This window comes from Oryctolagus cuniculus, chromosome 11, assembly GCF_051225735.1.
Source record: "Oryctolagus cuniculus isolate XC-2025 breed Fujian yellow rabbit chromosome 11, ASM5122573v1, whole genome shotgun sequence".
Taxonomy (NCBI): Eukaryota; Metazoa; Chordata; class Mammalia; order Lagomorpha; family Leporidae; genus Oryctolagus; species Oryctolagus cuniculus.
Window position 1 is genome coordinate 21384481 of NC_142877.1, and position 12405 is coordinate 21396885.

The window sequence follows — 12405 nt, forward strand, 5'->3', positions numbered from 1 at the left end:
ACCCAGCCAGCTTGTGCCTCGGCTTTCTCAGGTGTAAAGTGGGGGTAATAACCGGACCTGCTCAGGGGCGTTGGGAGGATGACATGAGTTCATACAAAATACATCTTAGAACCGTGACTGCTAAATGGTGCGCCAGCCGCAGCGGCATAGGAGGGTGAACAACAGTAAAGAAGACCTTTCTCTCTGTCTCTCTCACTGTCCACTCTGCCTGTCACCAAAAAAAAAAAAAAAAGTCAAAACCATGACAAAGTGAAGTGTTTGCCACCCAAGCAGCAGCAATGACAAGTCACCCACAAGGCTGACAATCATGATCCCAAATCCTTTGCCTACGGTGTCAAATTAGCTCGACCTAGACCCCCGGGGAAGGCAGGATAACAGCCATTTCACAGGCAGAAAAGTGAGGACCACCGCAGCTTGCACAAACCCTGCTCTAGCACTGCCAAGTTCATATCCCACGACTGCTGTGAGCGTGCTGTAGAAGAGCCGCCGACATTAGCAATTACTCTTCTACGTTCCACTAGTTCTCTTAAACCCATACATGTTACCCTAAAACTATGAAAGCTCTTTAAAAAAATGGAGATCTATAACGTGAAGCGTTCACCAAATATATACGGAATGCTACTACATGCCAAGCACTCTCTGTTGCTAAACATACAGAAACCAAACCCCCACCCCTAGAGTCTGTAAGCTATTGAGAAAAGGAAGACATCCCATGAGATAATTAAAAACCATTATTTATCAGGTTGGAAGGTAACAAGTACACAGGACGGATACGTGGGAAGGCAGCCTGTGAAGACCTACAGGACAAGCAATGATGCCCATGGCTGTTCACCAGCAGAAGTGGGGAGAAGATCCCAGGAAGAAAAGTGAGTACAGAGACTGAACAGGGGGCCGGCGCTGTGGCATGGCGGGTAAAGCCGCTGCCTGCAGTGCCGGCATCCCATATGTGCGCCGGTTCCGGTCCAGCTCCCTGCTAATGTGCCTGGGAAAGCAGCAGGGGAAGGCCCAAGTCTTTGGGCCCCTGCACCCACGGCGGAGACCCGGAGGAGGCTCCTGGCTTCAGATGGAGCTCAGCTCTAGGCCGTTGCAGCCATTTGGGGAGTGAACCAGCAGATGGAAGAACTGTCTCTCTCTACCTCTCTCCATAACTCTTTCAAATCAATAAAATAAATCTTTAAAACAAACAAAAAGACTGAACTGGCGATATAGATGGTGTTTTCTGAGCTTTGCAAGACAGCATGGTGAAGCAAGCAAAAGGTGACAAGTAGAGACGAGATGACAGAGCACAGGCCAAACTGGAGGGCCCCGAAGGGCACTGGAGGGCCACTGGAGACTTCAGAGCACCGGACTGGACTGCCACTTTAACAGGATCATTGTGTTGAGAACTGACAATGCCATGCTGACAAGGGACCAGGCAGGAACAAAGACAGAAAGAGGGGTGCCAGTTAGGAGACCAGTGTCATCACCCAATAGAAAGGTGACAGTACTCTGAACTGTCGCGACAGCAGGGGAGGTGGTGAGAAATCGTCAGTCAGCCTGGCTAGAATTCAGCAGCAAGGCTAGCAGAACGCCTAACGGACAGAAAAACAGCAGACAGAAAAACGGAAGAGCCAAGACACTAATGCTGGGGGCCCAGCACTGCGGCATAGCGGGTAAAGTCGCTGCCTGCAGTGCTGACATCCCATATGGGCGCCGGTTCGAGTCCCAGCTGCTCCACTTCCAGTCCAGCTCTCTGTTAAGGCCTAAGTCCTTGGGACCCTGCACCAGCGTGGGAAGACCCACAGGAAGCCCCTGGCTTCAGATTGGCGCAGCTCCGGCCGTTGTGGCCAGCTGGGGAGTGAACCAGCAGTTGGAAGACCTCTCTTCTCTGTGTAACTCTGACTTGCAAATAAATAATCTTAAAAAAATAAAAGATACTAGTACTGGGTCCCCAAAACCTGTGTACCTGGATACTTTGTCACAATGTAGTGAACAATGGCAACTAGCGTTTCTCCAGCTGGCCTGGAAATCCTGCCCAACTCAACACCCGAGCTGAGTGACAGCAGAACCTTGTAGGCTCAAATCTGAGCACCAAGCACTTTGCAGGCTCCCAGTCACCGCATCCCCAGCAGGTCCAAGTGACACGGGTGGTTTCTGCCTCCTACAGACCAAGAAACTGAGGCTCACAAGGAGCCCCTGCCCTACGACACGCAACCAAGAATCCGAAGTCTGTTTTTAACCCATTTACTACCCTCAATTTCTCAAATAACGAAGCAGCGGGCCCATGCGTTGTGTAGGTGATTTCCAGTCTCTGGGATTCTAACTTCTCATCTGTCCGACAGAAATAACAGGAGTACACGCGCGTCCACCCTGCAGCGTCCACTCGGTGGCCCCCGGAATGCCACGCACTGCTCTCAACCACGCCCGCCGAGCATCGCGTTTAACACCGCAGCTCTGCGAGCCAATGTCACTAACTTATTTTTACAGAGGTCCAACGGGACTGAGTGCCGTGCGTGGGTCACACGAGGACGTGGCAGGCTGCAAGCCCGCTCCCAGCCCACCTTCCCCGGGACAGGGAGGGCTCTTCCTGCTCCTTTCACTTAAGAAGAAACTAAGGCCCAGAGAAGGGCGATCTGGCCAAAAGCTGACGGGAACTTAAGGGACAGCGGGGACACCAGATCTCAGGCCGCCGGGAGGAAGAGCCCGCGCGGAGTAAATGAATGAGTGAGGAGGCCAGGCCCCAGGTCAAGCGCGGTCGCGGTCGCCCGGGCTGGGCCTCAGGGGGACCCGTAGCTCGGCGTTGCACATTCTCCCCCCCCCCCCCCAACCGCCCCTGCAGACGCGAGCACTCCCACCAGCTCGCAGCCCCCCTTCGGACCCTCGACCTCGCAAGAGTACGAGCCCATGTCCCTGCCCCGCAGGGGCAGGGGCTCTCGCCTGGCCGGCTGCCGAGTGGCGGGCACTAGCGTCCCGCGGGCTACAGCCCTCTCCCCCCAGCGTGCGGGCCGCGGGGCCCAGTCCGTGAGCCATGCGCAACGCCTCACCCGGCGGCGCCATTGCTCCCAGCAGGTCCCACCGGAGCCCGAGCCGCAGGCTGACTTCCGCTCGGGAAAGTGGCTCTACGAGCGTGCTGGAGGGGACGTCAGGGACTCGCGGCAAGCACTGCGTGCCGGGATGGGCTCCAAGTACAGGTCAGTCTCCGCAGTCACACTGGGCCTGGCCGCTCCCAGCCGCCACGGCCGGGATTCCGGTCGTCGCGCGCAGTGGGTCTCACGGTTCCGGGGTCCACCCCTGCCTCCCCCTCCCCCGCGCCTAGTCCTATTTGGAACAGTCCGCACGCAACGGTCCAGTTCCGGGCGCTGCCCGAACGCGATAGGACGAGGCTTCAAGGTGGGCCCGAGACGGGGCCGCCTCTGATTGGCTGTTCGCGCTGATTGGCCCATCAGGCTGTCACTCTTGTGTCGCTATGCAGCCCGGCCGATTTTAAAGCAACGAGAACTACCGGGTGGGGAGGGAAGAACCAGGTCCCAAGGTGGGGGCGGTTTCTCGAGGCTTTGGTTTCGGATGCAAATAACTGAGCTGTGTTAAGTGATTTTTCCCTCACCGTAACGCTGAGGAACATCCGCGCATTAGTCCGGTTTCAGAGACTGGGGCTGGAACCAGGCCATGCCCACGGGAGGAACGCAGAAGCCGAAAGCAGCCCGCAGCGCCTGGGTGGTCGCTGCCTGCCTCGTTCGGTACTCGGCACCCTCACCATTCCCGTGATCTGAAAAGATGCTGGAAGGTCCGAGCCCAGAATAGTGTTTCGAGCTGTGGGGAGCACCCAAGGCGTGCACCCTCCTGGTCACTGCCGCTGTCGTCACGGCTGCCCCAGTCGTCACCCCACGCGAGGGAGAGAGCGCCTTCGTGCTGTTTCTGGGCTTGTGCTAGTCGGTTTGCTATTCAGTAGCCGCATGTGGAGACTTCAGTTTGAAATTAAAGCCAATTTACAATCTGGCGGCTCAGCGGGACCAGCCACGTTTTCAGTGCTCCACGGGAGCTCGCGGACCTGGCGCTAACCAGCGTGACGTCACGGGAAGGTCTCCTGGGCAGTGGCGATCCTGAACCGGTACAGACCCTTCGGAGACAGCCAACCGCTGGCGTGTTGCAGCCGTCTCAGGCTGTCTGGACAGCTCATGGTTGAATTTTCCGAGATTTTGAAACTGGTTAAATGCAGCTATTTTCAAAAGTAAATTGTGGGGCCGGCGCTGTGGCGCAGCGGGTTAAAACCCTGGCCTGAAGTGCCGGCATCCCATACGGGCGCCGGTTCACATCCCGGCTGCTCCTCTTCCCATGCAGCTCCCTGCTAAGCCCTGGGAAAGCAGGAGAAGATGGTCCAAGTGCTTGGGCCCCTGCACCCGCATGGGAGACCCGGAAGAAGCTCCTGACTCCTGGCTTCGGATCAGCTCACAGTAAAGCAAAACTGACAAAACGCATTGTTTCCTAATTCTTGTATTACATTTTGCCACTGTCTGTGCTTTTGCGGTTGCTTGTATCCCTCATACCTGTCTGGTGGAAACGTTCCATGATGCATTTGCACCCCTCTTCCCAAAGCAGCAGTGCTAGCTTGGCTTTGGCCATCATGAGAGTGTTTATGCTGTAAAGTCAGCAAATGCTGTGAACCAGGGCTTGATCTGTTGCTTTATTGTCTCAACATGATGATGGAGAACATGTCAATAGAATTTAAAGTGTGTCATGTCTTTTTTTTAAGATGTATTTATTTATTTGAAAGGCAGAGAGTTAGAGACACACAGAGGCAGAGGCAGAGAGAGATCTTCCATTGGCTGGTCCACTCCCCAAAATGCCCACCAAGGCCAGAGCCAGGAGCCTCCTCTGGGTCTCCCACATGGGTGCAGGGGCCCAAGGACCGGAGCCATCTTCCACTGCTCTCCCAGGCGCATTAGCAGAGAGCCGGATCGGAAGTGGAGCAGCCAGGACTTGAACCGGTGAACCAGTGCCCATATGGGATGCTACACCACAGTGCTAGCCCCATATATACAATGTTTAATATGTACTTCTAGCCAGGGGCTAGCGCTGTGGTGTAGCAGGTAAAGCTGCCGCCAGCAGCGCCGGCATCCCATATAGGCACCGGTTCAAGTCCTGGCTGCTCCACTTCCGATCTCACTCTCTGCTGTGGCCTGGGAAAGCAGTGGAAGATGGGCCAGATCCTTGGGCCCCTGCACCCATGTGGGAGACCCAGAGGAGGCTCCTGGCTCCTGGCTTCAGATTGGTACAGCTCAGGCCATTGCGGCCAATTGGGGAGTGAACCAGAGGATGGAAGATCTCTCTCTCTCTCCCTCTCTCTCGCCCTCTTCTTCTCTCTGTGTGTAACACTTTCAAATAAAAAAATCTTTTAAAAAATTGTATCTGGAGCTGGTGATGTGGCGCAGCGGATTGACGCCCTGGCCTGAAGCACCAGCATCCCATATGGGCGCCGGTTCAAGACCCAGCTGCTCCACTTCCTGCCCAGCTCTCTGCTGTGGCCTGGGAGAGCGGTGGAGGATGGCCTGGGTCCTTGGGCCCTTGTGCCCACGTGAGAGATATGGAAGGCTCCTGGTTCCTGGCTTCAGATCGGCACAGCTCCAACCATTGTGGACATCTGGGGAGTGAACCAGTGGATTGAAGACCTCTCTCTCTCTCTCTCCTTCTCTCTCTGTAACTCTGACTTTCAAGTAAAATAAATAAATCTTTAAATATATATATATATTTATATTTATTTATATATATAACATATATATAATATATAATTGCATCTAAATGTAATTCCACTGCTTTTCTCAGGCCTTTAGCAGGGAGCTGGATCAGAAGTGGAGCAACCAGGACTTGAACCAACACCCACATGGGATGCCAGGATTGCAGGCAGTGGCAGCCACTTGGGGAGTGAAGCAGCAGATGTTAAATCTCTTTTTCTCTGCCTCTGCCTCTCTGTAACTGCCTTTCAAATAAATAAAAGCAAAATTTTTATTTTTTATTTTATTTTATTTTTTGTGTTTACTTACTTTAATAACAATATGTAGATCATGCTATCACCATGGAATGTAAGTTCAGGTTAAACAAGAGATTTCACAACTGCAGTAATGTATCCTGTAGTATATCAAAGTTTGTGTATAACGTCTGACCAACCAGCTTGCTCATAAACTATTGATCACTTCCACTATAGGTAATTTAACATTTATGAGTCTTACACAGAAAATTAAAAAATACTGCACACATTTAAAAAGTGTTAATTTACCTTTGTATTAGCAGTTAAAATACATGTTTCTATTTCAAGGTGACATTTAGAAATTATTCTAGTATAACAGCAGCAAAAATATAATTCTGCAGTTTTTACAAAAGAGCTAACCTGGAATCCATAATTAAATTAGTCTCACATTTACAAGTATGATTCTGAAATAAATACTACTATGCAGCTGTTTTAAAAGCTTGCTACCTTTTGTTTGTGTACACACACAAGTACACACACACACATACACACATTCAGGTGTGGGAGGCTTTACAAATTATATTCCATGAACTTTTTGAAAAAGAGTTCTTTAAGAGATAACCAATCCCAAAAACTGAAATATTCATCCAGTCTATGAGGCAGGCAGAAAAAAGTGAATTAACTGGGTAAACAGGACTCCTTTCCAACAGATGAAGCATGTGACACTCTGCAGCAAACTGGGAATAACTGCAGCATTGGCCTGCTGTGATCTTTAGGACTAATTTCATCACAAGGGTTGGGGTGGAGGGAGAACATTTAACACCAGGTGTAAAATGTGACATTGTGTTAACCTGACTCCCCGAGGGACCTATTAGTGAACTAGTCACTAATAATTTGGTCATGAGGAGGTCCATATTCAAAATACCATGTATTATTGTCTAAACCCACTCAAATTATTTATTTTCAATATAACACATAACCTCAATATGAGATGTCTAACTAAAGGAAGCATCTCCAACAAGGCCAAGCTAGCATCTCTTCTAAGGTTTAGGTTTCGCCCAGAATTCCCGATACATGGAATAGCCCATACCAAGAGTCATTGCTCCTACAACAAAGCCTTGAGCCACCACACGCATGTGAATGAGGTGAAGGGACATTTTCGTATTTCCCCTGCTCTTCAGTTTGTACAGTCCATATGCAACAATCACTGCAAACCCCCCATTCCAATGGGGACAAATGGTGCCTCTTTAGCTTTTCGGATAAGTTTGGATCCCTGATCTTCATCACATGAAGAAAGAGAAACATCTGTATTCGTTGACATATTGGTTGTTTGAAGAATCTACCTACTGCAACAACCCCAAAAACCCTCCAACCGGCTTCTCAAAAGCAAAATTTTTAAATATTTATTTTTTGAAAGAGTTACAGAGAGAGGTAGAGACAGAGAGAGAGGTCTTCCATCTATCATTTCACTTCCCAAACGGCCGCAATGGCCAGAACTGAGCTGATCAGGAGCCAGGAGCTTTTTCCAGGTCTCCCACATGGGTGCAGGGTCCACAGACGTGGGCCATCCTCTGCTGCCTTCCCAGGCACATTAGCAGGGAGCTGGTTCGGAAGTGGAGCAGCCAGGACTTGAACCCATATGAGTTCAAGCCCATATGGGATGCCAGCACTGCAGGATGGGGCTTTAACCCCTGCAGCCATGGCACCAGCCCCATAAAAACAAATTATTTTTTAAATACACCATGGTCATTTCTCACACAAGTAGTTAAGTCCCTGATATCGATACAGGAGAACCGGATTGAGTTCCCAGCTCCTGTCTTCAGCCCACCCCAATGTGGGCTGTTGTAGGTGGTTGGGGAGTGAACCCCCCCCTCTTTCTCCCTTGCTCTTCCCCCTCCATCCCTCCCCCCCTTTCAAATAAATAAAATAAATACGTTTTAAAAACATCAGTTTTTCCATCAGCAGTTCCACTGACTGGGTGTTTGTTTTGAAATCCACTCATTTTCTACATGTATCCCAACATTTGTGTGTGTGTGTGTGTGTGTACCTCTCTGCATACACACTCCTACATCTTCATCACTTTAATGGAAATATTAATATTTTTAATAATAAAAATGTTAAGTTTTTTTTTTATCTGAAAGGCACAGAGAGACAGGGATCTTTATCTATTTGCTGATTCAGTCCCCAAATGGCTGCGATGGCTGGGGCTGGGCCAAGCCGAAGCCAGGAGCCAGGAGCTTCATCTGGATCTCACATGTGGTTGGCAGGGGCCCAAGTACTTGGTCCATTTTCCTCTGCTTTCCCAGGTACATTAGCAGGGAGCTGGGTCAGAAATGGAGCAGCCAAGACTAGAACCGGTGCCCATATGAGATGTCAGTGTTGTAGGCAGCGGCACTGGCCCCAATAATAAAAATTTTTCATTAACAAAATTGATTTATTTGAATGCAAATGGAATCATATTATACTCACTGTTTGGCAGCTTGCTTTTTTATGCACTGATCTTTGCTAAACTTGGAGTAAATACAGATCTATTCAGTTATTCACTCTGACAGTATTTGTTGCGCATTACCATGGTCCAGGCGTGTTCTAGACTGGGCATCCATTCACAAACAAAGCAGCCACAGATCCTTACCCTCGAGGAGCCTACCTTTTAGCAGGAGGAAGAGGTGATAAACAATAAACATCAGAAATAACTAAGTGCAACAGCAGGACTCTGTGCACTTGCTCCCCATGTAGGACCTCTGTCCTTAATGAGTTGCACTGAGAATTAACGCTAAAACTGGCCTTCAAACAGTGCTTTATAGTTTGTGTGTCTGTGTGGGTGCAAACTGTTAAAATCTTTACTTAGTATAGTTTATCTTCTGTATATAAAGATAATTAAAAATGAATTAAATTCATTAAAAATGAAGAATGGGATGAGAGGGAGTAGGAGGTGGGATGGTTTGGGGGTGGGAGGGTGGGTATGGGGGGGAAGAACCGCTATAATCCAAAAGTTGTACTCACAAAATTTGTATTTATTAAATAAAAGCTTTCTATACAAAATAAAAATAAATAATTAGAAGTTGTTATGGACAGTGGAAGAAAGAAAAAGGAGGAAAGGGTGAGGGAGATTTCGGGGGTGTTCTGTTTCAACTTGTGTGTTTTTTTTATTTAAAAAAGATATTTAATTTGTTTTTCTTTGAAGGAGACTGACAGAGAGATCTTCTATACTCTGGTTTATTCCTTAAATGCCTGCAACAGACAGGGATGAACCAGGCCAAAACCAGGACCCTGACACTAGTCTGGGCCTCTCACAAGGTGGCAGCCACTGCCTGCTGCCTCCTAGGGCGCACGTTAGCAGGAAGCTCACGCTCAGAGACAGATCTCCCCACCATCGTGCCCGCCAAACGTCCATGTTAGCAGCATAGTACTTCTTACTTGTCCATTCATCCTCTGTGAGTGAGGCTGACTGTGGGCTGGGAGCTAGAGATCAAAGTGTGACTATGCAGACCAAGTTTCTCCCCTAATGGAGCTTACAGTGACAGGAGGTGGTCAAACAAGTGAACACAGACCCAGTCATTGTGGGTGGCGACTAAGTACATGAAAGACACTAAGAAGGCAACTGGTGCTGGGGTGGGAGGAGCCACGCAATCATTTATTGATAATCAAGGGCTCTTGGGGCAGAAGTTAAGATGCCACTCGAACACCCGCATTCCATATCAGAGAGCCTGGGTTCAAATCCCAGCTTCACTTCCAATTCCAGCTCTCTGCTATTACGCACCCTGGCGGGCAGTGGAGAAGGTCCAAGGATGTGGGTTCCTGCCACCTGTGAGAGAGACGCAGGTTGAGTCCTGATGTTTGGCTTCAACCTGCCTGCTGCAGGCATTAGAGGAGAGAGCCAGCAGATGGGGAAAAAAATCTCACTTTCTGTCACTGTGCTTTTGAAATAAAATAGAAAATAAAATAAATTCCTCTCTGGAAAGTGGCCATTTAGGCTTGCAGCTGAGTAAGACAGAAGCAATCTTGAAAAACTCTGGGACTGGCACTGTGGTGCAGCGGATTAACGCCCTGGCCTGAAGTGCCGGCATCCTATATGGGTACCGGTTCGAGACCCGGCTGCTCCACTTCCGATCCAGCTCCCTGCTATGGCCTGGGAAAGCAGTGGAAGATGGCCCAAGTCCTTGGGCCCCTGCACCTGTGTGGGAGACCTGGAGGAAGCTCCTGGCTCCTGGCTTCGGATCGGCACACTGCCAGCCGTTGTGGCCAATTGGGGAGTGAACCATTGGATGGAAGACCTCTCTCTCTCTCTCTCTCTCTCCCTCTCCCTCTCCCTCTCCCTCTCCCTCTCCCTCTCCCTCTCCCTCTCCCCTCTCTCTGTATAACTCTAACTTTCAAATAAATAAATAAATCTTTAAAAAAAAGCATACTGTAACAAAAAGAAAATAATATTAAAGAAAAAGAAAAACTCTTTCTAATCCCTTCTTCATTCCCAGGATCTGTGGCCGAGAAGATGTGGTGATCCCTTGTGCTTCCGACAATGATTCGGGCAGTATGGATCTACAGCTGAGCAACATTGAGGATATTAAAAAACGCCCAAGTAGCATTGAACTTACAGGTGAACAGGGGCGGGGGAAGGCACTGTCTCCAGGGCAAGCCAAGAGGCTGTGACTGAGCGCCCGCCTCCCCAGCTCTTGCCTGGGCTGACAGTGAACTTGGTGCCTGACAGTGAGATCTTGGGAAATGGTTGGCAAAGCAAGAGGAGATGCACTGTCCTGGACATCAAGGGCACTAGGCCGGGTCCCAGGATAGACGAGGCCGTAGACCACCACAGAGTCGGACTGCTTGAGAGGGAAAGGCAGGTGCGGGATGGCGCGGAGAGGGAGGGCTTCATTCAGAAGGCGGTGTCTGGATGGGGCTAACTGCCTTGCAGTTACCCTTCGGCTCATCAGTGAGGACCGTGTGCTGCACTTGAGACAGCGAGCATGACCTGCGTGGTCCCTGACCTCCTCGAGCTTACGTTTCAGTGCAGAAGAGAGACCCAAAGGCAGAGTGCCTAAAGTGACTGCAAGTGGTCGCAGGCACAGTGGAAGAACTAAACAAGAGGCCAAGACACAGACAATACGGGAGGCTGGGAACCTGCTTTCGGCCATGGCCATCAGGCACACCGTGTGAGAGGTTGTGCTACTGAGTCCTGCGGCGGGTCTCCAGGATAAGGGAGAGCAGCCATGTGGGACGCACAGGGACAGCATCCCAGGCTGATAGGACGGCGTGCACAGGAGACAGGAAAGGCGCGGGGTGTCTGAGGAAGCACACTCACTCGTTCATGCATTCATTCAGCAAATGTTGAAGCCCTGCTGCGCTCCAGCCTGACCTTGCTGCTGGGGATAATAGTGAACAGACGGAACACGATGTACTTGACAGAGAAACAGGCAGTAGAACTCAGAGTGCCGAGCACGATGGGTTGGGAAGGGTGGGGAGAGTGGACACAGGTAGGTTTGTTAGTGGCTAGGAGTGTATTTCGCCAGACTGGGCAAAGAGAGGATTCGAGAAAGGCATCTTGCAGCAGTAAGGGAAGCTGGGGTAAGGAAGAATACAAATGTAGAAGGGCAACCTGCGCGAAGGTCAGAGGGAACAAGAACTGGGCGTCAGTTGTTAGCGTTCGTAGATGATAAGGATGTAGCAGGGAGCAGGCGGAGTTGGCAGAGGCGGCTTTCAGAAGACCGAGAGGGACACAAAGGTAGAGTGGTCGAAGTCCTCAGATGATGGGGCCGGTGTAGTGGCACAGCGAGTTCAACTGCCGCTTGAGACGACGCCGGCACCCCAAGTCCTGGCTGCTCCACTTCTGAGCCAGCCTCCTGCTAATGTTCCTGGAAAGGCAGAGGAAGATGGCCCAAGTGCTGGGGCCCCTGCCACCCATGTGGGAGACCAGGATAGAGTCCTGGCTCCTGGCTTCAGCCTGGCAGGGACCTGGCTGTTACAGCTATCTGGGAAGTAAACCAACAGGTAGAAGTTTCTCTCTGTCTGTCTCTCTCTCCCTCCCTCTGTCCCCCCCCATTTCTCTCTTCCTCTCTCTTTCTCTTCTCTCTCTCCTCTGTCATTCTGTCCTTCAAATAATAAATAAAATTCATCTTTTAAAAATTAAATCCTCAGGCCCGTGGCCTGTCCTGTGGAGGGCTGCGGGTCCATGTCTCATAGGGAGGCCTGGGGTGCCCCCAGCACCCGGCTGTGCCCCATTGCTTCCTACCACTTGTTATTAAATGTGTGGGAGAAGAGTCTAAAAAAAATTAAATCCTCAGATGATGGACGTGTTCAAGGGGACTGGTTAGGCTGTTAGGCCACTAGGAATAAGGGATTGCGTATTGCGAAACAGGCAAAGTGAGGGTGTAAGGCTGCACGAGGAGGAAAATGGTGCTCCGGCAGTCGCGGTCACTCGGGTGAAGGAGCAACCGCTGCTGGCCTTGCCTGGTGCTAGTTCTTAGTCAAAG

The 12405-nt window shown here is 50.5% G+C and overlaps 2 protein-coding genes and 1 pseudogene across 9 annotated transcripts in view; 1 reads left to right on the forward strand and 2 right to left on the reverse strand.

Moving 5' to 3' along the window:
• Window positions 1-3053, reverse strand: part of RPN2 (ribophorin II) — a 57121-nt gene extending 54068 nt beyond the window's left edge. For 2 of the 4 annotated variants that reach the window (XM_008256021.5, XM_008256019.5), the window contains exon 1: window positions 3024-3053. In XM_008256021.5, the coding sequence (XP_008254243.1) occupies window positions 3024-3036 (13 nt within the window). In that variant the 5' untranslated portion in view covers window positions 3037-3053. Of the gene's footprint in view, window positions 1-57; window positions 212-3023 lie in introns of those variants that run through there. The other 2 variants (XM_089308000.1, XM_089307999.1) reach the window with 2 other exon arrangements.
• MROH8 (maestro heat like repeat family member 8) overlaps window positions 2811-12405 on the forward strand; it is a 56675-nt gene continuing 47080 nt past the window's right edge. For all 5 annotated transcript variants that reach the window (XR_016216586.1, XR_011379920.2, XM_089307998.1 and 2 more), the window contains exons 1-2: window positions 2811-3170; window positions 10414-10535. Coding sequence is in view for 3 of the 5 variants with exons in the window: in XM_089307998.1 (XP_089164124.1) it covers window positions 2884-3170; window positions 10414-10535 (409 nt within the window). In the remaining 2 variants the exon portion in view is untranslated. The remainder of the gene's footprint in view (window positions 3171-10413; window positions 10536-12405) is intronic.
• On the reverse strand, window positions 6857-7389 carry LOC100342112 (HIG1 domain family member 1A, mitochondrial pseudogene; annotated as a pseudogene).